Source organism: Erpetoichthys calabaricus, chromosome 8 (assembly GCF_900747795.2).
Source record: "Erpetoichthys calabaricus chromosome 8, fErpCal1.3, whole genome shotgun sequence".
Lineage (NCBI taxonomy): Eukaryota > Metazoa > Chordata > Cladistia > Polypteriformes > Polypteridae > Erpetoichthys > Erpetoichthys calabaricus.
In genome coordinates, this window is record NC_041401.2 from 196,643,124 (window position 1) to 196,670,629 (window position 27,506).

General features: G+C 40.3%; 1 protein-coding gene across 4 annotated transcripts in view; it reads right to left on the reverse strand.

The window, feature by feature from the left end:
* hspbap1 (hspb associated protein 1) overlaps positions 1-27,506 on the reverse strand; it is a 101,925-nt gene that overhangs the window by 52,220 nt on the left and 22,199 nt on the right. For all 4 annotated transcript variants that reach the window (XM_051930320.1, XM_051930319.1, XM_028808073.2 and 1 more), the window contains exon 3: positions 16,932-17,116. In XM_051930320.1, coding sequence (XP_051786280.1) covers positions 16,932-17,116 — 185 coding nt within the window. The remainder of the gene's footprint in view (positions 1-16,931; positions 17,117-27,506) is intronic.

Genomic DNA, 27,506 nt, shown 5'->3' on the forward strand with positions numbered 1-27,506 from the left:
CTTCTGCACATTGCTTAGACCAGGGGTAGGCAACGTCGGTCCTGGAGTGCCACAGTATGTGCAGGTTTTTGTTCCAACCCAGTTCCTTAACGAGAACTCAATTATTGCTGATGAAGCACATATTGCTTAAGTGACATTTTAATGCTTCATTTTAGTGGTCTCGCTTGTTAAGGTTCTCCAACCTTAATTGCTTATTTCAATCTTAAACTGCTGCATTCAGTGTTTTAATTGCTCCTTATTAGCAATAAGATGTAAAAGACAAAGCAGCCAGCAGTTCTCCAGCTAGCTTTTTTCCAATTACATCTGTGTGTGTTCATTATGCACGGTTTGATTTAATAAAACACTTAATAGAAAAATGTGACAGACTGAAAATGATCTGTATTAGGCTTCAAATCATTTGGATGATATCCTTGGAAAGGAAAAAAATCTACGATATAAAAGCCTTACATTGCACAGACTAACAAGCCATAAAATTAAATAAGGTCTGAGATTGGCAATGATTGGTTTCTAATTAAGCAATTGGGTTGAATGAAAACCTGTAGCCACTGCGGCTCACCAGGACCGACATTGCCTACCCCTGTTTTACATCTTATTGCTAATAAGGAGCAATTAAAACACTGAATGCAGCAGTTTAAGATTGAAATAAGCAATTAAGGTTGGAGAACCTTAACAAGCGAGACCACTAAAATGAAGCATTAAAATGTCACTTAAGCAATATGTGCTTCATCAGCAATAATTGAGTTCTCGTTAAGGAACTGGGTTGGAACAAAAACCTGCACATACTGTGGCACTCCAGGACCGACGTTGCCTACCCCTGGCTTAGACAATAAACATGTCATGTCCACCTAACCACTAAATCCTTTGTAGAGGTCACTTCCTGTAGCTCAGCGTCTCCCATCTTGTACTTATAATTGATGTTCCTTTGCCCACTTTGCACTTTTCTCCATTAAAACTATATTTTCCAAGCGTTTGTCCTTTCTGAAGCTTGTCTTCCCAGTTTCTGATTTCTAGCTCTTGGTTCTGACTTCAGATTTTTTTGATTACATTCCCAGTTTGTTTAAAAGATAGGATTGACTTTCATTTCCAACCTTCACGTTTCTCTTGGTCTTTGCCTTGCAGGGCAGCTCATATAGTTTTCCTCTTCTCCTTTTTGTGAACTTTAAACTCTTCAGTAAATAATCCTTAGCCCCATTTCTGGGTCAGTGCAGGCCAAAGCCTGCCATTTGAGCAGGGGTAAGGCTGTCTAGGATGAGGCCAACTCCATGGGCCTTGACCTGTAAAGAGGAGAGATCTGGATTTTGTGTTGATTTGTTTGAGGCCTGATCCCATTTTGTGCTTCATTGCAGCAGGAATCACAACAAAAAGAAGAAGAAGGAGAAGAAAAAGTGGACAACCACTTTCAGTGTGTAGCCTCCCGGCTACCAAAGAGATCTAAAAATCAATGTCTTATCGAGCCAGGCGACTTGGAAGCCTAACAAGGCGACTTTGATATCCATCTATGCCTAGTAAAACAAGGTCCCCAGGCTGGCTCGACGTTCAGCTCGAATCAGAAGTCTCGACTCAACAGCATCCAGCTTTGGCAGCGGCAGCAACGCTTTCTGGAAGAAAAAGTTAAACAATGCTAACAAGAGCCAAAACGCTTTTGGCTGCAAAAAAAAAAGAAACGACATCCCCGCAGGGTCTGTCAGCCCGTCTACCGAGAGTAGCATTAACATGCAAACGGAGAGCGTCAAGACATTTTCACTGTTAAAAATAACAACAGAAAGATCAATAAACAGCAAACTTTACTTAATTCACCATCTGAAATCTGTAATATTTTAAAGGCATATCATACACAAGACAAAACAGCTTACTCAGCTGTGGCATGGAATGTTATGGAAAAACAAAAGGTGTGATGGGACATCAGAGATACTGGAGGTAAAGTATTTGTTAATAGAAATTCAACATTATAAAAAAAAAAGAAAAGAATACAGACTGTAAATGCAAGAAGTCTTAGGCCAGGGAGGCAAAACACGTGGCAGATAAAAGAAAATCGTGCAGTCTGCGCAGGAGCGCCACGCGGCCTCTTGTATAATTTGTACAAATTCCCATCTCTTATAAAGGTTGTTTGTACAGCTCTGGCATGGGACATTGGATTTACTGCAACGCCGCTTTATTTTGGCTTTGGGTAACTGCTGTCCTATGTGCCACTCACACGCCCTTGAAGGTCATATTGTGTGACATCATCAGTGCAATGACGGTGTTACGGGTCAAACATCATCCATGTTTGTGGCTACTTCCTAAAGACTTTATAAATTTGACAGATATTAACGTCTGCTACTCTGTATTACATTTTGTTTCAAGGTTGCTGGATAATTTGGAGGGTTTTTATATACAGGTCAAATTCTGTTACAGCTAGTGCTGGGCAAGTTAACGCGTTATTATAGCGTTAACACATTAATTAACGATGACAATTATTTTATCGCGCGTTCACGTTTTTGTTATTGTTTTGAAAGCCTCAGTCTCACTAGCGATCGATAGAGATCAGTGATCTTCTTGCAGCGCTTTTTGATACGTTTTGCTAAATTTGTTGATTTGACCTCGATTCCCTGTGCGTGCGTGAGTAGTGAAGAGCAAATAGCTTCTGAAATGGCATGTGGAGAGACACCAAAGTGAAAGCTAAATAATCCGTGGATGACTCTTTTCGTATTATCACTGAATCGGACTCTGATTTGTTGGACTCCAATTTTGATGCAAGTGATCCGAAGATGGAGATCGAAAACGAAAGTGAGGTACCGACATCAGCTGATCGGTGGTACTGAACATGTCTGTGTAGCTGATGCACCGATGGCAACATTCGCCAGGGAGGACGGACACTTACGATGACAGGAAGTACAAACCGTATTGCGTCTCACAAAGACAGCCAGGTAACCAGCCCACCGTGTATTCCTGCCGGCTGTCGAGCCGTCGCTGCTGCCACAAACTGCAAAAAGGCGCCGACAGCTGACACAACAGGCAGCAACAGATGTTTTATGTTGATTTATGTGTGAAACAGTTGCTTTGTGCGCTTTTCAGAAAGCTGAGTTTTCTGGAAAAAAATATTAGCCCTCAAAGAGTTGCTACTGAACATACGACTGTTTATGCTGCTCCCTGATAAAACAAAATGTTTCTGCTGGTATCTGCTCAGATAAAAAAGAAAACCGATTTAGAAAGGTTAACTTGCTGTTGCTCAGAAGGTTCCTGTTGTAATGTTGTGATTGTGGCTCTGGTCTCTGAGGGTAACAAACTTGATAAAACGTTAATGTCCTGGCAGTGACAAACAGCTTTGGTTTTTTATTTGATTTGATTACATTAATATTTAAGTTGAGATTTACAAGAAATATTTTAACTGCTGCTATGTAAAGGGAATACTGCTGTTAAAAAGCACCTTATTTGTTTAAAGTGTTTGCAAACCAAATATGCGCAATACACTACTTTTTGAATTTTGCGCATAACAATGTTATTGTCTCATGCGATTAAAAATGTAAAATCGATGCCCAGCACTAGTTACAACAAATATCGTTACGACAAAATTTTCATTACAACAAAGTATTTTTACGGTCCCAACAGTTTCCCCATAAGACAGTGTCTATAAAAATCTCGTCACTATGAAATACATTCAGCAGATACTTTCATTACAATGAAGTGACCTTGAGATGCCTGAATGAATCCTCCACAGCGCGGTTAGTTCTGTGGTCGCAGCTCAGTTGTGCACAACGATCCCCAAACAGAAACATTGTACATTTTACTCTTTCTTCGAACTTTCCTTGTACTGTTTTTTTGCTGTTTTTGTTTTCTGTGGTTTGCAGCGATACCTTTTGCTTATTGCTCTTCATCATTTGATAAACATAAATTGCAATTTAACTCATTGTCATCCTCCTATAGAAATGGCAGACAGGAAAAAATGACAACAGCTCACATTAGAAAAAACTTTTCATTTATGGCTCTCGATTCTGGCAAAAAGAAAAAAAAGACGTTGCCGGTGATTTCGAAATTTCGCCATCGACACTGTCAACTTTCTTGAAAGACTGATCAAAAATAGAAGAAAAATCTCGGGTTGCACACCTTGGGCTTCAACGCAAACGTATGTGAAGTGCTACATTTGAAGATGTTCAGAAAGCAGTTTTTATGTGGTTCAGTGATGCTCGTTCAAGAAACTTTCCTATTAGGGGGCCACTCATTCAAGAAAAAGCAAAGTCACTGTTGTGAGGTTTTTAAACTCTTTTAGGACCTCCCCTAATGGGACGACACGCTGAAGACCGTCCCGAAGTGCGATCACCATGTCTGTAGAAGACTGTTTATCCTCACAGTGCTGCACTGGCTTGCCGCCGAAGGAACTCCGAAAAGATCTCGATGGGTGATTTGGGCATCATTCGCACCCTGAAGGTGTATTATCGTAAGGAAATGCCGAGAAAAATTCTCGTCAGCATAACTTGTAGACAGGAGGAGATGAGAATTAATGTGAAAGAAGCTATTGAAATGATTGCAAATGCCTGGACGCAAGTTAAAGAAACCACTACAGCGACAAATTCAGAATCTCATTACTACGAAATTTTCATTACAACGAAGTATTTTTTGGCACTTTCTTGTACCGGACCTGCACCAGGGCAACTTCCTGTATCCTTATTTGTCTAAGGGATTTGATGTCTTTACTGACTGAGGTTGAGACAGTAGGTTTTTGAATGGTAAGGACCCAAAAGATGAACACGTCAAGTTCAATACCAGAAAGCCAAACTGATCTGTCATCAAACATAAATCGTTAACCAACATTCGAAGGCCTGTAACAAACACTAGAACTCGTTAACCAGGAACACAGTTACCAAAGATTTCAACTCCATCAATTCCATCAATGTAGGAGAGCAATGGAATGTCCAGCATGACCTTTTACCCAACGCTTTGATGACATCACACATTACAAAACCTCTGGGAGCAATCACCTTGGAAACACCTGACGCCAAGCTCTAAGATGATGGCGAATACAAAAAAACGAATATGGCAGCACGGCGTAACGTTAAACATACACAGCTTCTTCAGATCGTTATGTCTGTGAACAGACAAGGCCTTGAGAGTCAGCCAGGAGATGACTGAAACCCAGAACAAGAGTCTAAACTGGGAGCTCAAAGATAACAAATGTCTCAGCCAAATCATACAACAAAATGTGTGGTCAAGAACAGCAGCAAAAGTCAAAGTACCAGAAAAACAAACTTAGAAGAATTAGGATAGCGATTAGAGATTTGGGTATTGAATCTGCAGTTCGGATAAGTATGTGTTTTTATGAATCCTGTTGTTTTGTGATCAAAGCTTATGACCTTAGAGGACACGCCTCTAACAACTGGCACCAAAAATAGCAGGGACTGTGAACACACAAAATGGAGGATAAAATGGTCCAAAAAATATTTTATGATCAAAACGAAAAGGACTAGAAGAAAAATGGACATTAGAGTCAACAAATTATAAGGGCTGACATAGGATAAACTACAAACAATCAGAAAAAGGAACAAACTTCTAAAAGTTACTGAATGTTTTTTTCTTATCTGTGTAAGTTACTGACTTACATGACTTACGTAAGGGGGGGTGCTCTCCCCCCACCCCAATAACAAGCTGCTTTGTCCACAAGCTCACCTACTTGGCCAACACAGTCTGAATTGGTATGAAGTGGTTCAATGTGGGATGACAAGTGCAAAATCCTGGAGGAAACACAGTTTTTGAAGGAAATAATAGAATTCTACTGTCCTGTCAATTTGCACAGGTTATTTTTATGGACTTTTTATAAAAGGTAAAAAAGGCCCTGGAATGTTCTCCAACTGTAAAAAGTTGCTGACATGAGCGATTTGAATGGGACTGAAACACCAGAGGTCCTGTGGTAATAATCACTTCACCCCATCTCTTGGTGTAAAGCAAATCCCATCCCAATAGGGCTTACTTCTACAAGTCATGCCTAGCGTGTTGGTTTTGGTGCCCGCTTTTCTTGATCTTCTGGTTTTGACTTTTGCTATGCTCAAGTTTTTGACCCATCTTCTGAGCCCCTTTTGTCAACTTCTTTCCGTAGCAGGGAAGTTTGGCTTTAAAAGAGCAGGTGGGCAGCTGAACTGCCAGCTCTTTAGTCTGGCATTTCTTTTTTCTTTGCTTTTTTTCTTCTGTGTGGCACTACAAAGACTGTTCGTGTGTCCTTAGTGAATAGATGAGCCGACATTTGGACTAGTTGCAAGGTTCTTGAGACTTTATTTATTGGTACAGTTTTGATGCACAGTCGTTTGACTTTCTGGCTTCTATCACCCGCTTATGTTCAGAATAACGTTTTCATCTCCTGGTCCATTTCTATTTCTCCCCAGCGGCACCACACCAGGTTTTCAGTGGTCTTGTACCCAGAATAGGGTGCTATAAAGTTGTATTACAGTGCCTCCTGGTGTCCATCAGCCCAGTCCAGTCTGCACAAGACTATCTGCATTCTACTGTGCTTGACGTCTGCTATAAGGATTAATAAATTACCACTAGAAGGATGCATTTCTTGAGCTTAATTTTCTATCTAGAAATTGATTTAAATTTAATTATATTTATTTATTCAAAGTACTTGAAACAAAAACAACCTTCAGCTCCACAATTGTTTAAATATACTGTTAATCAAACCGTCATTACTTCTGCTGTAGCGTGATGAATATGGACATTGCAATCTTGACAGCAAGAGCCTCGGGTTAAACAGCAGTTTTAACTTTTTACAGAAATGGAATTTCTGTTAGTGATCAAAATTTATGAACTGCTACAACCAATCACCATTTATGTGGCATTTATAAATAAATAAAGACGCTGCCCATGATGCTAGATAATGAAAGCATTATTATATTCAGGCAACTGTAAATGATAAAGAGTTTAATCTGATCTCTCCACATCTTTCAAACAATACTATTAATCACCAATAATAAGGTTATCCATCTGCTTCTTCCAGTCTTACGTGTTTGAGGGGAACAGGAAAAAAACAAAAAAACAAAATGACAACAGATTGCCAACCAAGACCCTCCGAGCGCTTCAGAAGACCTCCAGTCTACTCAAGGTGAATGACTCTTGGAAGCAAAGCCATTTTAATATTGTGGATATTCTGCTGTGGCTTTGAGGATTATAAAGACCAAACACCACATCAAATGAGATTTACCTGAACAATTACCCAAGTGTATTTACTACATGATATAAAACAGCAAATCTATAAAGCATTTTTAAAATGTATTAGCTGGGGTACCCAGTGCCACCCAGGGTGGAATAAAGTTCAGGTACATTTGCTAAATTAAGTCCACGGTAGGAAAAATTTTGGATATTTGTAGTTTTGGATTATCTAATTTATGGCCTTCTTGCTATCATTTTTATGTCCTGTTCTTCGATGTCCAATCTAGCTTTGTTCGTATTGGTCTTTTTTAAATTCATTTCTGCCTTTTTGAATATATATATACATTATATTGTCACACACATGCATCTTGGGGACGACTTAACGGCTCTGGAGGTGGTAATTCTTCGCCAATCCACAGGTTGGCACTGTAGTCTAACACTCTGACGTCACTTCTGGTGTCAGGCCACCTGGACCCGCCTCTTCCTGCCTGGCTGGCTTTTATCCCTAAGTGTCGCCTTCTTGGATATTCTAAACGGAGACTCTAATCCTTAAGGACATTCTATTGCTGAAAAGCTACATAATTACTTTTGCCTTTCCAATGGACTGAGTCGTGGTGTCACCCCAAATCTTTATCTTGTCCTCTTATATATACAGGGCTGTTCAAAATGAAAGAGCAGATTTCAAAAATTTATTTCAAACAAACTGTATAAGATAGAAACACATTCCACACATCACTGTAGAGAGGAAAGTTCAAAGTTTAAAAGCCTGCCTAAAAGTACCAGTGAATGCCACCGAGCGCTGACTTCATTTTCATGCAAGATGGTGCCCTGCCTCATTTCCACTTGGAGGTCTGGCGTTACCTGAATGACACCATTCCAGGATGATGGATTGGAAGAGGTGGACAACGAGATCTTGCTCATCATCTACCGGCCTCCCAGGTCTCCAGACCTTACCCCCTGCGATTTATATTTATGGGGGTACATTAAAGAGTGTTTGTTCCACCTATGCCCGCTAATCTTCAAGATTTGTGACATCGAATTGAGGAAGCTGTGAATTCAGTAACTAGGGGCCTGTGGACTCGTGTGTGTGAGAAGATGGTCTATCGTTGTGATGTTTGCCGCACTACTCATGGTGCTCATGTTGAGGGCATGCAGCCTCAAGGACCACAGAACCAAACCTTGAACTTTCCTCTCTCCAGTGATGTGCGGAATGTGTTTCTGTCTTATACAGTTTGTTTGAAATAAATTTTTGAAATCTGCTCTTTCATTTTGAATAGCCCTGTATATATGGTGAAGATGAAACGAGGGTGCACATTCCAGCAAGACATGGAAACTCTCAATTGGTTTCAGTCAATTGAAAATCTATGGAAAGAACATAAAGATCAGAGTTCATAGAAGAGCCCCCCGACACCTTCAAGATTTGAAGACAGTTGGTGTGGAGAATGGGCCCAAATCACACCTGAGCAATGCATGCAACAGGTTTCTCTGTACAGGAGGTATCTTGAAGCTGTCATCACCAACAAAGGTGTTTTACTAAGTACAGTATTCAATACATTTCAGTAAGCGTGTTCAATATTTATTCCCTGTGTCATTCTACTTTATTACACATAACTTGGACTTATTTGTTTTGATTTCTTTGTATGTGTGGATTACTTGGGTTGTTACCGACGTCTGGTGTAAATTTCATGTCAATAGCCCCATTAGAAAAGTATTCAATGAGAAAAACGTTGACGTGTTCAGTACTTATTTTCCCCGCTGTATACACACACACACACACACACATACACACACACACACACACACACACACACACACACACACACACACACACCTGCTGGGATTGTTCCCAGAGCAGTTCCCCTGCTCTGGATAAGTGGGTTCAGAAAATGGTTGGATGATTAAAGGAATCTTTACCTGTAAAAAGGAACTGTGTTTTGTTTTTTGCAGGCCAGAGGTTTTTACGGTTTTCTTCTCTCCATTCAGAACTTGTGTGATTATTGAGGTCTTAAAGCCTTTATCTCCTTTTGTTGGGGCTGTGTAGGCCAAAGGCCTGCTTCTTGAGATTGAGATAGGCCAACCTTTTGAAGTGAAGCCTGCTCTTAAGATTTTGTGTGCCTGTGAATCATTCACAGTAAAATTCTGACTAATCTCTAAAATAACAAAACAATGGATGTGTATTAATTGTATATTAATCTTTGCATTACAGTACATTTCTTGTTCAGGTTTTCATTTGAAGCATTGATAATACATTTTATTTTTGTTTGACCCTAATGTAATAATCATAATTACATATTCATCTAAAATACAGGATTTTTTTATTTTATGTGAAATAAAAGAAAACATTGTAATTTGCATTAAATCTCTGTCATTTTTTTTATCTTATATGTAAAAGAAGTCAGAAATTTCCAGGTCAGGTAGTTCTGTTTGCTAATCATGGTGCCAGAGTGGTGACGTGATTAGAACATGAATTTCAATGGGCTCTGTAAACAGGACAATAAAGACCCTAAACCCTATAATTTTATGTAATGTAATCAGGGTTTTCTAACCACACTGTTAACAGATTATACAGCCATCTATTTTCAAAAACTGACTAGAAAAAAGGCAGACCATCCAAAATTTAAAGTGAGAATCAGAAAGAAGAGGCAAACAAAAGGAGAAGGCCAGAAGTGAAAAAATGAGAGATATGTCAAAACTCAACTGCAAACCAAAAATCAAAGTCAAAAAGCAGAGACTGTTTCCAGGACCAAGTTGCGCAGCTCTGTGGTTGAGGAGCTCCACTGAACAGTCAATTGGATTTCACATTTATGTCACTTAGTTTACTTGACGGTCACCAGTTTTTGAGTCAGAAAACCCGCCCACAACCCCAATCTTAACCGTATCCTAACTGCGATGGACAATGCAAAGCAACAACCTCCTCAGTGGCGTGGAGCCCTAGAGGTCTGCAGGTAGACTGAAATTGGCTGTTGACACGACCTTTCAACTCTTACCCAAATGAACCCCATAGAACTGAAATCCCCAATTGAAGGGGAAAAAAAAAAACAGCTCAAGAAAAGCCCAGAAATTTTTAAAAAGAAACTCCACTCGTAACATTCAAGGTCACACAATGCTGCCGTCTATATTGAAAGCCATGAATACAAAGCAGAACGCAGCCCTGGATGGGACATTGGTAACTTAAACAACAAAGCGCCATCAATTGAGCGGAAACCAAGAGCCCTGGGAGGACAATGGGGAATGTATAATATCTTGGGATGCAGGGTCTCTACGCTCTGTGCTGCAATGCTGACTGAGAAAAAGGAAATAAGTTACAAAATGTACGCAGGCCGTAACATTCAGGTGCATTCAGCAACTAAGTTAACTGAGACACATTTTTTTTAGCCACTTCTTCCAAGAGCCAGTTATCATAGTTAGCAACTAGCTATTAGTATTAATTAAAACCCGGCAATTCCTTAAAATTATTTAAATAACTAAGAACTTGGAAAATAAACAATATCTTGTATAATGGGAATATAAAAGGTTATAATTATCTTAAAAGATTTGAATTCCAATCTGAAAATACACGGAATGCAAAAGCAGATAAACCGTAAGGCAGGCTCAGTCTGTTGTTCATTTTACCGCTAAGCGACTCCTTCATCTCGGTGTAAGCCCTAACCCTGTCCTGACCTGTCCTTACTATTAATGGCACAATCGGCCTCTTGGTGCACCTCAGACCACAGACTAACACGGCCGAGTCCTTGTTGCCTGCCCGATCTTCTGTCCACATTATCAACTGCGGCCCCTTTTCTAAACCCAGGCTCTGTTTTATCACTCAGTGGTGCTGCACACCTTTCCTGTGTAATTAAGTTAGTTCAAACACAGCCTAGCTGCAGGTTGATAATGTTGGTTCTTTACGATAATAATCTGCAGATAATATTAGTTCAGTCAGTTCCGTCTTATGTATGCTTACATAATTGCTTTCCTCTTCCATTCATTTCCAGAGAAGTGACTTTATTTTATTTTATTTTTTTTTTACTTTTATGCTAACTTACCTAAAGCAGCAGATGGAGGGGCGGACGCCGTATGAGCTGCCTGCACACGCGTGTGCCCTTTCCCGGCCATTGCACTGAGAATCCAAATGGCTTGAGGATGTGTAAAATGTGTAAGTTGGTGTAACCGCTGTTGAGGTGAAATTGAAACAGTAAACTAATTTGTAGTTAAAAGTTGCACAGAATGTTTCTCATTTTTAAGATAGAAAAGTTTGCAGCTTTGCCACTGCCTTTCATTGTGAGATTTTGAAATTTGAGAACTTTGTATGGTGCAATCTGTTAGAGATCTCAACAAAAATGGAACTGTTTCAAGAAGTTTGTTTGAAGATTGAGTGTTGCAAATTTCAACTAAATCGGTCCACTGGGGGCCAAGTTGTTTCATGTGGACAGACAAACAGACATGGATACCACAGCAGGCACTTTTTGTATTATATGTGAATGCACCTAAAAATGTGTGACAAAGATAAATGGAAGACAAATAGCCCAAGGTCCATCACGAGGAGATTGTAATCTACAAGTGGACAAAGGGAGTGCATAAAATGGATGGATAGGTTGTGTAAATAGCAGTTATGAGGTAAACCAGAAAAACTTGTGATGGATGGCCAGGGCGCCCCTGAAGTGGAAGGATGGGGAAAGGCAGCTTTTTTAGGACACTGCCGCCCCCAAAATGCTAGATGGCAGCTCCTCTGGAGTGTAGCAGTGCCCCAGATTCCAGCAGGGCATCCTGGGACTTGGAGTCTGGTTTCTCAGCCCTGTTGGGTGCCGCCATTGGGGAGCTATTAAAGGACCTGGGGAGTCATGCTCCCCTTACAGCTCGGAAGTGCTTGGAAGTCATGAGGATGGAAGCCCCACAGTACTTCCGGGCTGATTAAAGACTTGGGATTCTCCATCAGACCCGGAAGTGCTGGCAAGTCACGTAGGAGCACTTCCGGGTCAAGAACTATATAAAGGACTGGTGGAGACCCAGCAAGAGAGCCGGAGTTGGGAGGAGTGTGATGGAGCTTGCTGGGAGGTGTAGTGGAGAGAAGAATTGTGTTTCTGTTTTGATTTAATTGTGTTTATTGTGGCTGTGGTGCTTTGAGGGCACATTACAAGGAGACAAAAGAAATTAAAATACCTCTTGGTGATTTTACCTTGTGTCCTGCGTATGGTCTGTTGGGAAAAAGGAGGGCAACAGTGCCATCTAGTGTCCATTTACTTACAAACTCAAAAAGCAATTTTACTAATAACACTAAATGTCCTCAAGAAGTTGTACTTTGTATTTGCATTTTAAAATGAATTCCATTTTCCAACTTGTCATAATAAGTAAGAGGTCAGAACTTTGGGCTTTGCTTTCCATTAGAAGTACAATTTTTTGAAAGAGGGCATGTGTTATTATCTGAAAACTTCAGGTCAAAAGTTTTTTTTCTTATGACCTGATCTTGCCCTTCTTATTGTCTTCGAGACTCAGTCCATGACGACTGTCAGGTCAGGAAGTGGGGGGGGGTCCCCCTTTGAAGAGTTGCTGCCAACAGTCATAGCAGAGCAAAATCGATTGCTAACTAATCGCAAAACATACTTGACCCACTGAGTATAATGGTGAGTCAAACACCCTGCACGACCCAAGGTGGCTACACATGACCCATAGTTTAATAAACTGTCAGATTTACATCTGAAAATACTCCTAAGTTTAATATGGATGGTACGTCTCATTTAAGGACTACATTTGCTCAAATTTCCCCACTCCTCTATCACTGAAGCTGACACCACAAATGAATTGTGACACCCAACTCAGTTTTTAAACTGATTCCAAGGCTCGTATCACCTCACTTAGTACCTACTGTGCTGGCCGTGCACTGCAAGGCGTGGGTTAATTTGGCAGCCAATCAATATAAAGAATGCACCTTACTTGCACTGGGCCCCCTCTGAATATTCACGACTGTTTATTACGTTAATTCAATTTGCATCACAATTTGGATGCTGCAATCCATTACCTCCCTCCAAGTTAGGTGTCAAGGGGTGGGTGGGACTTTTGAGGGCAGCCCACTAACGTCAGTAAAAGGGGCAAAACTAAAGAGTCAGGATGAGAGCTTGAACCAGCAGTCCTTTCATTTTGTATTGTGCACACCCGTCACAAGGCAGACGTCACTTCTGTACAGATGCACTCTCCTCTTTGATGTTTTATTTCTTATTAGTGTTGAGATGTCTCCCTTTGCTGGTTCATTGACAGAAACTGTAGTAATGATAACCAAACCACTTCTCTTTAACCGGACAAAAACCACAGCCCAGCAGTGCACTGTGAGCTGATTCCATCACGTGGGTCTAGTCGTGGCTCAGACATAAAGTTGGAAGACACTGCTGCTTGGCTATTATTCTGTCACGCAGGCCACAACAAGTCACACAACTCAGGGTGTGTTGCTGACTAAATGATTTGGTGACGTATTTTTATAAGCACTTTTCCCAGCCCACCCTTTATGTTTACATTATATATACACATATACAGTTAGGTCCATAAATATTTGGACAGAGACAACTTTTATCTAATTTTGGTTCTGTACATTACCACAATGAATTTTTAATGAAACAACTACGATGCAGTTGAAGTGCAGACTTTCAGCTTTAATTCAGTGGGGTGAACAAAACGATTGCATAAAAATGTGAGGCAAATAAAGCGTTTTTTAACACAATCCCTTCATTTCAGGGGTTCAAAAGTAACTGGACAATTGACTCTTTGGCTATTTCATGGGCAGGTGTGGTCAAGTCCGTCGTTATGTCCTTATCAATTAAACAGATACAAGGCCTGGAGTTGATTTGAGGTGTGGTGCTTGCATGTGGAAGATTTTGCTGTGAACAGACAACATGCGGTCAAAGGAGCTCTCCATGCAGGTGAAAGAAGCCATCCTTAAGCTGCGAAAACAGAAAAAACCCATCCGAGAAATTACTACAATATTACGAGTGGCAAAATCTACAGTTTGGTCCATCCTGAGAAAGAAAGCAAGCACTGGTGAACTCAGCAACGCAAAAAGACCTGGACGTCCACGGAAGACAACAGTGGTGGATGATCGCAGAATCATTTCCATGATGAAGAGAAACCCCTTCACAACAGCCAACCAAGTGAACAACACTCTCCAGGGGGCAGGCGGGCGTATCGATATCCAAGTCTACCATAAAGAGAAGACTGCATGAAAGTAAATCCAGAGGGTGCACTGCAAGGTGCAAGCCACTCATAAGGCTCAAGAATAGAAAGGCTAGATTGGACTTTGCTAAAGAACATCTAAACAAGCCAGCACAGTTCTGGAAAAACATTCTTTGGACAGATGAAACCAAGATCAACCTCTACCAGAATGATGGCAAGAAAAAAGTATGGAGAAGGTGTGGAACAGCTCATTATCCAAAGCATAGCACATCATCTGTAAAACACGGTGGAGGGAGGCAGTGTGATGGCTGCCAGTGGCACTGGGACACTAGTGTTTATTGATGATGTGACACAGGACAGAAGCAGCCAAATGAATTCTGAGGTGTTCAGAGACATACTGTCTGCTCAAATCCAGCTAAATGCAGTCAAACTGATTCATGATACAGATGGACAATGACCCAAAACATACAGCCAAAGCAACCCAGGAGTTTATTAAAGCAAAGAAGTGGACAATTCTTGAATGGCCAAGTCAGTCACCTGATCTTAACCCAACTGAGCAGGCATTTCACTTGTTGAAGACTAAACTTCAGACAGAAAGGCCCACAAACAAACAGCAACTGAAAGCCACTGCAGTAAAGGCCTGGCAGAGCATTAAAAAGGAGGAAACCCAACATCTGGTGATGTCCATGAGTTCAAGACTTCAGGCTGTCATTGCCAGCAAAGGGTTTTCAACCAAGTATTAGAAATGAACATTTGATTTCCAGTTATTTCATTTGTCCAATTACTTTTGAGCCTCTGAAATGAAGGGATTGTGTTATAAAAATGCTTTAGTTGCCTCACATTTTTATGCAGTCGTTTTGTTCACCCCACTGAATTAAAGCTGAACGTCTGCACTTCAACTGCATCGGAGTTGTTTCATTTCAAATTCATTGTGGTAATGTACAGAACCAAAATTAGAAAAAAGTTGTCTCTGTCCAAATATTTATGGACCTAACTGTATAATATATATATATACACACACATAAACATACACACACACACTCAGAAGCAACCTTTAGGTGAGAAGCACAGCCATCCAGGAGAGGCTCAAAGTAGAGCCAATGACCCTCCAGCTGAAGTGGTTCGGGCATCTGATACGCATGCCTTCTGGACACCTCTCTGTGAAGGTTTTATGGGCATCACCAGCTGGAAGGAGACTCTGTGCTGGCTTTGAGCGTTATATCCCAAGAGAGATGGCCAGGGAACGCCTTGGGATCCCACAGCATGAGTTGGCGAGTGTGGCATAGGGACCTCACTGTGAAGACTGTGGCCCCCGCTACACGTCTTCGGGTGAAGAGAGAGGTTGGGAGCATACAATGATTATAGCGTGTTGCCGCACCCACCACATGACAAACCACCGAGATAGGGACTCAAGTGCAGCCGTGTAACGGGTGACAACTCAGCACCACACTTGAACAGTGTGAGGTTTTTTACGGTGGCTGGAGTGCCAATCCTGCCACTAACCCCCACGTTTTCCCTTGCAAGTTGGAGGACCTGCTTGAAGGGCTAGGTGCAGGTTAACGCCATACCCAGCATGAAGCAATTGCAGGTTAAGGGCCTTGCTCAAAGGCCCAATGGAGCAGAGTCACTTCTGGTACTTATGGCTTTGGATAAGTGGTGGAAAATGATTGAATGAACGAAAGAATGAATGAATGAATAATATCTCTTTATATTAAAGGTAATTTGGTAAGTTCTTGTATTTTGCTTTTCTCATGTACGGTGAGCTGATGGGATGAGACGAGCGTTAGACAGTCTGCACTTCGATTCATGCCATCTTTGATACGAGACACCACAGACAACACATCGGTTTTGTGGAGTAACAGGCAAGCGATATGCGACCCAACTGTAACGGAGGCGTTCAAGGTGTAAAGAGGCAGAGCTGTTGACATGCTGCTCATTACTATGACATGGCAGTGCAGGGTCCTCATTTTTCATTGTTGGAGAGACAGAGAGAGAGATTAAAATAAAATACAAAATTGTGAACTCAAATAAGCAATTATATATCAACACCCAAAACAGTACTTCGGTAACAAAGCTGCCCAAATGACCTACAAGGCATACAGGCGATCTATAAAATGTGTTATCTAAACCAGTGCTACTCAGTGGAAAAACAATTAAATATATCCCAAAAGTGTCACGAGAAAGGTATAATTGTATAATGGCTCATTTAACAGTGGCAAGTGCTAACAGCTGCTATCAGGTAAATTAATTTTATTTCAACTTAGCTTAATGCACTCAAGAGTAAAACTAAATCTGGACTGCCTCAGGCCTGATGCTTGTTATGATGAGCAAATGAAACGCAGATGTAAATCAAGTTATTTTAACTGTAAGCATTTTGTCTTTGCATCAAATCAATCTTGTGTTCCGGGACTATGGAGAGATGGAGCTTAACCCAGAAGGCAGGAACCGGCCATGGCACACTCATTCATGCAGAGCCCACTTTGAGTCACCAATTGACCTAAAATGCCTTTCTGTGGGGTGACCCATGAAGCTGGAGTGTCCAGTGGAAGCCACATGAACTCCACACAGAGGGTGACTGTAGAAAGCCGAGTCTGTCAGAAAGCATCATTAACCGCTGTACCACAACGATGCCCACTGCTGATGACTTTCACATATCATTAATAATTAAAGGGCACACCCACCTGATATAACGAGGCTTGCTCTGCAAACAACATGGCGATGTATTTGTAGTCGGCGTAGGCCCACATCTCCGAGGGCAAACAGTCACTCAGCGCTCCAGATTTAGCACCGTCCAGTCCTTGACCCCAAAACATGAATTCTTGCAATGTGGCCTCTATATAAGAGCACTGGGTCTCAAACTGGGGAGCTAAAATGGAAAACATTAAAAAAATGAAGAATCAGTGTTGTTAACAAGCATACAGAAGAATTCTCCATTATTATTTTACCTTCTCTTTGTCACAGTCTGCTATGACTCCTGTAGGAAATGTGAGGGATTTCTGTTTCTGCCCACCCAGGGATACCAAAATAAATGTAGGACAGGATGAGAAAAAGAATTGATTGACTGATGTAAAAATTACTGAATTCCTGCATCTCTGTTAAATCTGCTGTCTTATCAGACCTTGTGTGCCACTAAATCCTAGCAAAATGGGCAATGCCCACTTTGTCCTACATCCCTGCCTTCACAAACTACACAAAACGAGTCCCAAGGCCACACACTCGAACACATCAATGAGAAAACGTCACCAAATCAGAATTAATCAAATTGGAGGAAACATCACACCTAATATCACTTTATTATCGATTATCATCCAGACCTCTCAACAATCAATGGCAATATAAAGGTTGGGGGCGGCCCCACAGAGTGATGTCATGAGGCCACACCTCTTCAGGTTCCACCCACAAAACACAAGGACTGTGGCCTTGAAGCACATATTGAAATGTGTTGGAATGTTGCCTTAAAGTAGCTTATTGTTTATGTCATACACATATAACAATTGATAAAATATATGAAAAATAATAATTCAACACTAACAGAAATTACAATAAAAAGAAAATAAACATAAGCCTAGGAGCAACCCTTAGCTGTAACAGAACACCTGCAGTGGCAGAGGTTGTCATGTGCGCGGGTGTGTGGCAAGTGTTATGGGGGCCGAGTTAAAAAAGGGATGCCAAAGAAGAACTGAGCCATTTCCAACAAGTTAGTGTCAGTTTCCACCAAGATGGCATCAGTTAAGACCAGTGAGCTTTTATTTTCATTGCCTTACTTTGCCAAATGGCAATAAACAAAGAAATTGTGTTGTGCCAGTTACTTTATCCAGGATAATCTGCTGGACTGCAGCATGGGCAATGCCCACTTCCATTTAAATTCCAGCAGATGCTCCTGAATCACATGCTGGCAAGAGCGAATGGGGCCAACCACTAGACTGAGGTTAACTGGACCAGAAGATGCATTCGTATTTAAGAAAACGTAGTGAAAGGTGATAGTCAGCAATAAGGAAAACCGTTGCCAAAACTGAAGCCCTGAGCCATAAACGATGACAAAGGGTTAATGGCCAAAGTCGATAGCCAAGAAGACACTAACACCAAAGCCCTCACACTAAACCAATGACGAGGTCGGGAGGGAAACAGCGAAGAGTCGAGGACCAATTACTAAGAGCTCACACACCAAAGTTGTTTTGAGGCAAGAATCCTTAATCTCAGACGTTACAAGAAATGTGCTGCAGTGTTATAAAGCGCAGCATCAGTGATTTAACGCATTGTCTTCTGGGAGTAAAGCCCCTAGCAACACAGCAATTACATGTCAAAGATTACAAAGGAAAAAGCAAAAATGGTGATGCAGCAAAATAAACAAACAAAAAAAAAAAGTGTATCTCCTCGCACTTCAATAGAACCAAACACCAAAGGCTTACATTTCTGAGGTTTAAAGCTTCCAAAAAACACAACAGGGCAACAGAAAAAAATGTACTTACAGCAAAAAATTAACAGACTGCATTTTCTTTTTGTGTTCTTATACAGTGGCGTAGTTGGTGGGATAACTGACTGTGTGACCTGCACCCACCTACACCCATGGAACCCGAGCTGCAGAGTTTTCAATTAAACGCACACCGCCATGGACCCCTACCCAGAGCCCCTTACGCTGCCTCTCCCAAGTGCACGGCCACAACAAAACAGAAAACACTTAAAACAAATACATGTTGTGTGCATTATCTATAATTGTATGTATATGGTGCATCCTAACTATTAAATCCTTTTTATTTACTTATTTCCTGCATTGTATTATTGTCAATTGTTCTGAGGAGACGATTTTTCATTGTCCTGGGGACCCTAAACTTGACTGGATTTGGCCTCTGAGCAGACAGCTCTGCACTTTCCTCCACTCTCCACTGTCATGTTTGACTCTGAATTTGGACCACCATTTAGGACCTCGGCGAACAAATTTGATTTCTCTTTTTTACCCTTCATTTGTCAATGTTTCCATCCCAATTCAGTCAGTTCCCTGTCTTTTAAAAAATAAAAACTTCTATGTTTAATCTCCTTTGCGATTCTAAACATACAAATCCCTGAAATTCAAAACTGCCTTTTTTTGACTTCATCTTTGGGAACTTAAGGATAAAATTTCTTTCAGATCCACTGTTTCAGTTAACTCGGTCTCCACAGATAAAGTGGTTGAGAATTCTGTGAATCATAAGCACACACATACTCGTGCATGTATCATCAGTGGCTAAAACAGAATAGTATCTTTCTAAATGCACACTTTTAACAAGACAGTTATTTCAGATAACGGTGACCGAAGTTTGGACGGACTCATCACCTTTAAAATTTCTGCACATTAGAAAGCAAAACCCTGAGGTTTATAAAAGGTCCGTGTACTTTTTGGTATTTGAAATTTCATTTTAGAAGCAAAAACGAAAATGAAAGGAATTTTCAGATTTTGATTAAATAATAAAATGAGGGAATATAAGGTATTTTTTAATTCTATGGTAACAAATAGCAGTCATAAACTTAAAATTACACATACTTTTCTGGATTTGTTTGTGATTCAAATAATGAAAGTGTAATAGCTCAAAAGGTCCGTGTACGTTTTGGTATTTCATTTGGAAAGCAAAAATGAAAAAACGAAAATGAAAGGAATTTTCAGATTTTGATTTTTGATTAAAGAATAAAATGAGAGAAAATAAGGTATTTTTAATTCTATGGTAACAAATAGCAGTCATAAACTTAAAAGGTCCGTGTACTTTTTGGTATTTGAAATTTTGTTTCAGAAAATATTTAAAAAAGAAAAAGAGACACTTAGATTTTCAACATAAAAGGGAAAAATGAAAACCACAAAACAATTACTTTTTTCCTTTTGTTCTTTCGCACAACAGAAAAGAAAAATTCAAGAAACGAGAAAACGCCCTTTATTTATTTTGCAGTAAGTAACAACAACAACATTCATAAAAGAACTGCTACATCAAGTTTGCAAAGCTTGTGTTTTTACCTGAAAGATGCGACTCGGTTCTTCTGCAGTCATGTCCTCGTCCCGGAGTGTCACTCTTTTACTGTTTGTAAAAACAACGTAGTGGTCCATCATCTGCTGATGCCAGGGTAACTTCAAGGGCGTCGATCGATGTGTTGTGAGGAGGACTGTTTGCATGAGTCGTCAAAAATCGCACAGAAGAAGAAGTAGTACTTCCGGTTTCAGACAACGTAAAAACGTCTGTTTTGTTGTTTTTGAGCTATTACACTTTCATTATTTGAATCACAAATAAATCCAAAAAAGTATGTGTAATTTTAAGTTTATGACTGCTATTTGTTACCATAGAATTAAAAAATACCTTATTTTCCCTCATTTATTCTTTAATCAAAAATCAAAATCTGAAAATTCCTTTCATTTTTGTTTTTGCTTCTAAAATGAAATTTCAAAAATACCAAAAAGTACCCGGACCGGTTTACTTAATGAAAAGAAAGTTCTCTATTTCACTCTGTATTGGTCATGCACTAATTTCACAAATATCCCCCCCCCCCCGCCCCCCCAAATGTGCCTAATGATACATTTATAATATGTAAACTGACATCAAAAAATAAGTCAGTAATTTTATGAACTGTAACGCATTATAATAAAACCCTTTATCCATAACCCTGTGCATGAAAGCTCATTTCAAGCCGTTAACGACCTTCAGTCTTCATGTGATGACTTCGTTCGCATCCCATTAGACAGTTCATCCCATTTAATAGTCATTTTTCACTTTGAAAGGCTCTACTGCGTTGCGACAATGACAAGAGCATAAAGCTTAAACAAGTGGAAGGAAGATTTCAAAGCAGCTTAACCTAAAGTTCTCGTATCCACTTAATCCAATTCAGGATCTCAGGAGGCTGAAGCCAATCCCAGTCATACTGGACACAAGACAGGAAACAGTCACGAGTGGGATGCCAGTCCATGGTAGAGCCTACAGATGCACACGACCACATTCTCACTCACACCAGTGCCAGTGTGGAATGGCCAGTCCTCCTGCTTCAAAAGTAGAGAAGCACCAAAGCACATTTTGTAAAATGTAATCATCTGTATGCCGAGGGAGGGCGCGAAGGACCCACTGAGGGGTGAGTGTGCCTGCTGGTGTGCTAAGAAGACACGACGTGGTCCTGTGCTAGGGTGCGAGACATACAGGGACTGATGTGACCTGCTCCTCGACCTCTTGCTTGGTACAGTTGAGGTTAAACGTATCGTATTTACAAACTTGGTACAGAATTCACAGCAAAGCTTTTATGAATTCTAAGAAATGTAGCATTTTACACTTACAGGTTCACCTCAGATAAAGCAAGACCTCAGTATACTGGACACGGATAAATCGGGGTTCTTCTGTAATAATAAATAGGAATAAAACATATGTTGTATACGAAAGAATCATATCTCATAAGCAGGCTGGTAATAGGAGTTTAAAGCAAATGAAATACAGAAGTCACAGAGACTCCCTGATCATTGATCTTCCCTGCAGCCTCCACACAGAAAGTGTTACTGCTTTGAAAACAAGAAAAAAAACTTAAAAAATAAAACCACTGTAAACATTTTTTTACCTCTGAAAATATTTTAAATCCTTTGGGATTCTTTATTTTATTACAGTAGCTCCATTCAGAACCCGAGACATACGAGGAGTGAGGGAGGCCGAGGCCGACTTGAAAAGGCCCAAGGATGTAAAAGAGCATTTCCGCACGTCGAGTCACGGATTTGGACAGACTCCAAACTAAAGCAGGGCAGTAACTGGGCAGGGTTATTTCAACTGGGTGAAGGATCTTCTTTTAATGTTGCAGCACTGAACATTTTTTCTTGTGCAGTCCCTGCTACTTCACAGCCACCCTCCACTCTGTTACAACCACGCAGTATTCCTAGTAACGGAAGAGATGAGAGAGAGTGCTCAAGGAAAACAGATACACGCTGTTCAGCAATTCCAGACCACCAACATCTCGTTTCTTCTCTCTGTGTGATCATATTTTTTATTTGCCAACATGTTGATATATTTTTTAAGTGAACTGCGTCTTAATGTGGCAGATCCGGAGCTTCCATACCTGGAACAAGAGGTCCACAGCTGTTTCTAATCTGACAATATTTTTTTTTTTGCTCTTTATTTCTCCTTATTTCTCCTTATACAATTTCTTGTATTAGGAATTTGTTAGTTTTCGCATACCCCTTGGGGTCAGCCATTGTACAGCGCCTCTGGAGCAATTACAGGTTAAGGGTCTTGCTCAAGGGCCCTGCAGAGTAGGATCTCTTTTGGAAGTGACGGGAATTCAAACCGGCAACCTCCTGGATACCAACACAGATCCTTAGCCTCAGAGCCACCACTCCGCCCTATGGAATGGAATGGAATGGAATGGAATGGAATGGAATGGAATGGAATAGATAGATAGATAGATAGATAGATAGATAGATAGATAGATAGATAGATAGATAGATAGATAGATAGATAGATAGATAGATAGATAGATAGATAGATAGATAGATAGATAGATAGATAGATAGATAGATAGATAGATAGATAGATAGATAGATAGATAGATAGATAGATAGATAGATAGATACTTTATTAATCCCAATGGGAAATTCACATACTCCAGCAGCAGCATACGGATACAAAAAAAAACAATATTAAAGATTGATAACAATGCAGGTAAAAACAGACAATAACTTTGTATAATGTTAAATGTTAACGTTTACCCCCCCCCGGGTGGAATTGAAGAGTCGCATAGTTTGGGGGAGGAACGATCTTCTCAGTCTGTCAGTGGAGCAGGACAGTGACAGTAGTCTGCCACTGAAGCTGCTCTTCTGTCTGGAGATGACACTGTTTAGTGGATGCAGTGGATTCTCCATAATTGATAGGAGTATGGAGACCTTCTTCCCACCAGGCCTTGTAGTTGTTAAGATACAGTGTACTCAAATAGCAAAAAAGGGTGTGAGGCCTCTAAAAGAAGCTACAAAGCTGAAGGAGCAGATTTATGGCCTGCTGGTCCTTAAGTAGTGTTGGGTTGGGGCCTACGCTGCAGAGTTAAGCCAACGTCACATTACACAACTTTTCCAGAGATTTTTCAGTGTTAACCTTCATTTTCTCGTACATAATCATAGCAAGTTGGAGGTAGCTAGTGGTGCTTTTAGTGAGACCTGTAACCTCCGAGACAGATACAATTGGTTACATTTCATTTGTTATTCCAATTGGAGCACAGCCAGGTGAAGTGACTTGTTCGTGGTCACACAGTGGTGTCAGTAGTGGGATTTGTCTTAGCTGCTACACCACACTACCTGGCTATAATGACAACAGTGTGCAGTATGTATCCCATATACAAGGTGAGACATAAAAATAACTGGACTGGGCTTGGGGCTTCCCTGGAAAACCATCTGGAGGTCAGCCAGACGTGAATCATAGAACTATACCCCCTCAAACTGCCGACTGGCTAGGTGTATCCTGTGAATAGCCCAGTCAGTATCTGCACAACAATCACTACACGAGTTGCCGCGATAATGACGAATAGTGAATCAACATCAAATTTCTCGCAAATTTTCTCTTTTTCCGTAAAGCAGTTTTTGACCGACAAAAACATTCCTGTCCTCGATCGTCCTCCCTATTTGCCCGATTTAGCTCCCTGTAATTTTTACAAAAATCAAAAGTGACCTGAAGGGAACACATTTTTCTTCAATGGATGAAGTGAAGACAGAAACGGCAAGCCTGTTGAAGAGCCTCGAGCAAGAAGACTTCCAGCTCTATTTCAATCAATGGAAGATAAGTCTGGAGCGGCACGGAGATCGGGAGGGGGAGTATAGAGAAGGTGACAATGTTTAGAAGGCAGTAATTTGGTACCAATCTGGTTATTTTTGGGTCTCACCTCGTATATATGTAATGTTTGTCCTTCAAAACATTTCCTGGCCATTTAAAATGTCGAGATTTAGATTGTTCTTCAATTGTGTCTTAAGCAATTAATTTAAAAAGAGTGTACTTTAACACTAAGCTAGCAGTCTGGAAAGTGTTAATGTGAAGTGAAATCCATAAGGGGGGGAAGAAAACAACACCACATAAAAAAAAAATATGCCTCAAGTCAGAACAACATGTGCGCCTACCCGAGTGAACATACAGCATACAGCTAATTACTCGCTGAATCTGCAAGCTGTAATGTTATTAAATGTTTAGACGCGACATTTAGACAAGCCAAGAAAACGTGCGTCTCAAACAGTTTGCAGTCTAGATAACAAGATGGAAATAAAAACCGTTAAGAAGTTCCATTAGTAAAACAGATGCCTTCGATTTTGAAATATATCATATTAGGGCTGTTACAAATGATGGCTACTGGCTGTGAATATTGATTTTACAGTCAAGTAAAAAGTTCATTATGAAAAGAAACGCCTCGCTTTTTTTGACTCACCGTGTAAAAGTTTATGAGCTTAGGTACATGCAGGACATTTTTTATATTGATAAAGCACCCGCTTACATCAAAGTCTAGACGATGAAAATAACCTTCACCAATTATTATCACGTTAAGTTGACCGTTGTGATGCTTCAGCTAGGACTTGATCACTGGCTCATGGGTGTGTTTTCTTTTATGTTACAGTCTGTGTTGTTTTTCAAACACTGTTTTCATTTGATGTTATTTAGATCAAACGAGAGGAGGCCATCAGTCTATTAGGCCTGTACGTTTAGTTAATAGCTCAGCTGCTCCCGTATCTCTTTCTAAAAGGTTGTCAAGGTTTCTGCTTCAACTACTGTCCATGCCTCAGACGTTTGTTTCAGACTCCCACATCTCTTTGAGTAATGAAATAGCTTCCTGGCTTTAGTCCTAAATGAGCTGAAGGTGTTGTCTTTTCTCAATTTACGCAGTTTTATTATTTTGTTAATATTGTACTGCTTACTCATTCAGTGTATATGTTTTATTGTTACATATATCCTTGGTGTTATGTGGGTGGAACCCTAGGAGGTGGGCCCACCATGACATCACTGCTGAAGGACCGTCTTCAGCCTACTTATTCTGGCTGGGAGCTGAGGTGCTTCACAGAGTCATTGAGTTTTGTGGAGTAAGGCACATTTTTGTAAGTATATAGTTTTGTTTTTCTAGTTTCTGGTCATTTTGGGAAACGTTTTTTTTGGATTACACAATAGTCGATTTAGGCAAACCCTTACTTGAACACTTTGTGTTTTGTCTTTCTCTGCCTTTCCTGTTTTTCGTAATAAACTGAAATTCAAGGAATTGTGATGCTCTGATCGTTTGGCTGCCGATCTAAATTAGCTAATTCTCACCACAAATGACTCAATTGCTAATTAGTAATTTACAGTTTTTCCAGAATCTTCGTTTCTATGCATTACTGTAATTTAGTTGTAGTGCTCCCTTCAACAAAGTATTACATTACTTGATGTGCTGGGCTCTGGAATGAAGGTGGGTGCCCCAGCTGTCCACAAGACTGTTGAATCCTCTCAGACAAAGCCTGGAAACAATGGGGAATGATTTAAGCACATTTATGGTGGGATTGGCTGGTCTTTTTCACCTTTACACCTCTGTAGATTTTTTCCCCCTGTTTGTTTTTTCTGTCCCCCTGGCCAGATCTTTAGAGATTTCCATCCATCCATTATCCAACCTGCTGTATCCTAACTACAGGGTCATGGGGGTCTGCTGGAGCGAATCCCAGCCAACACAGGGCACAAGGCAGGAAACAAACCTTGGGCAGGGTGCCAGACCACTGCAGGGCACACACACACACCAAGCACGGACTAAGGCCAATCCACCTAACCTGCATGTCTTTGGACTGTGGGAGGAAACCCACTCAGACATGGGGAGAACATGCAAACTCCACGCAGGGAGGACCCGGGAAGCAAGCCCAGGTCTCCTAACTGCGAGGCAGCAACACTACCCATTACGCCACCGTGCCGCCCGCTTTAGAGATTTACATCATGATATTGTATATAAGGATGCTGCTCTTCTACTAATTCGGCATCTATGTTATATAGAAGGTTGCATAGATTTGTTTTTCTTTGTTACTTATTGTTTAATACTCTTGCCTAATTTTATTTTTCTTTTCTTGTAACTTTCTACTGATATCTTGTAAAGTATTTTGAGCTACATTGTTTGTATGAAACTTCTAGTAATCGACAAGCAGAAAGTCATAATTTTAGGAGACAATGAAGACAGGAATATTGGCTTTAAGGAACACGGAGTAATAAACTAAGAAAAGGGAATCTGAGGAATTGTCCTGTGCACCGAGAGGAATAGCAGACATATTTGTTGTCCATCTAGTGTGTCTTCAGCAGAAATTAAGAGGGAATGAGTTCAGATCTTTTCATGTTGTTCTGTAATCAAAACAGACAATCCTCGTCTGAGTGTGGCTGGAGATTAAACTTGCGTTTAGTACAGCAGCTCACATTTTTAATTGGAAAAATAACTGAGAAAGAAGAATTTGCCCTCGCTGCTTACTAAAGAGTAGGCTTGCTACCTTAAGAGCCAAATGTGTCAATTTTACACATGTAAATGTGTTACGCAAATTAGCCTCGTATCTTCTTGATAAGCACCTTATGAGCATTTTATTAGAACTGTGCCTTGTAATTATGATAAGCGTTTTATGGATAAATATTTTGTGAACATGTATTGTTAGTTTTAAAAATGTATGTTTAAAGGGAATTTATTTTAGTATGTTTTATTATAACGGAACAATGAGTCTACAGAATTTAATTTTTTAATACAAAATCAACAAGTAACACCTGACTATGAAGGAGCTTAGTGTAAGAAAGAAAAAAAAAATCAAAACAGGCCAATCCTAGTAACATGAAATTGGTGACCGGTGTTGGCCCTAAATAAAATTTGATAGGAAATCGCTAATGGATTATATTTATCCACACCCTGGAAGAACAATTTTGGATAAAGGCCTCAGTCCCATAATAGGCCAGTGCAGGCCAGAAAGCCTGCCATTTTAGTTTAGGGCTAGGCTATCGGGGGTGAGACCTACTTCTGAGTCCCAGACTTTGTGAAGTCCTGCAACTTATGATTTTCATTTATAATTTTTTTGGTGGTTTTTCTTCATGTTTAGCCTTAATTTTTTATACTTAATATGGATTATAATCGTAATGAATCCAAATTTGCCATCAGTTCTTGTACCTGAACTAGCTGTCTAAGCCCATGTATAAAAAGCCCAGGGTCCTAGAAACTATTGAAATCGTCAGAAAAAAAAATTGAAATGTAGAGATGTCACGTAATTGAAAAGAACTCTCCTGGGCATCTCTCTCCTAGGAGGATTTGTTTTGCCAACGTGC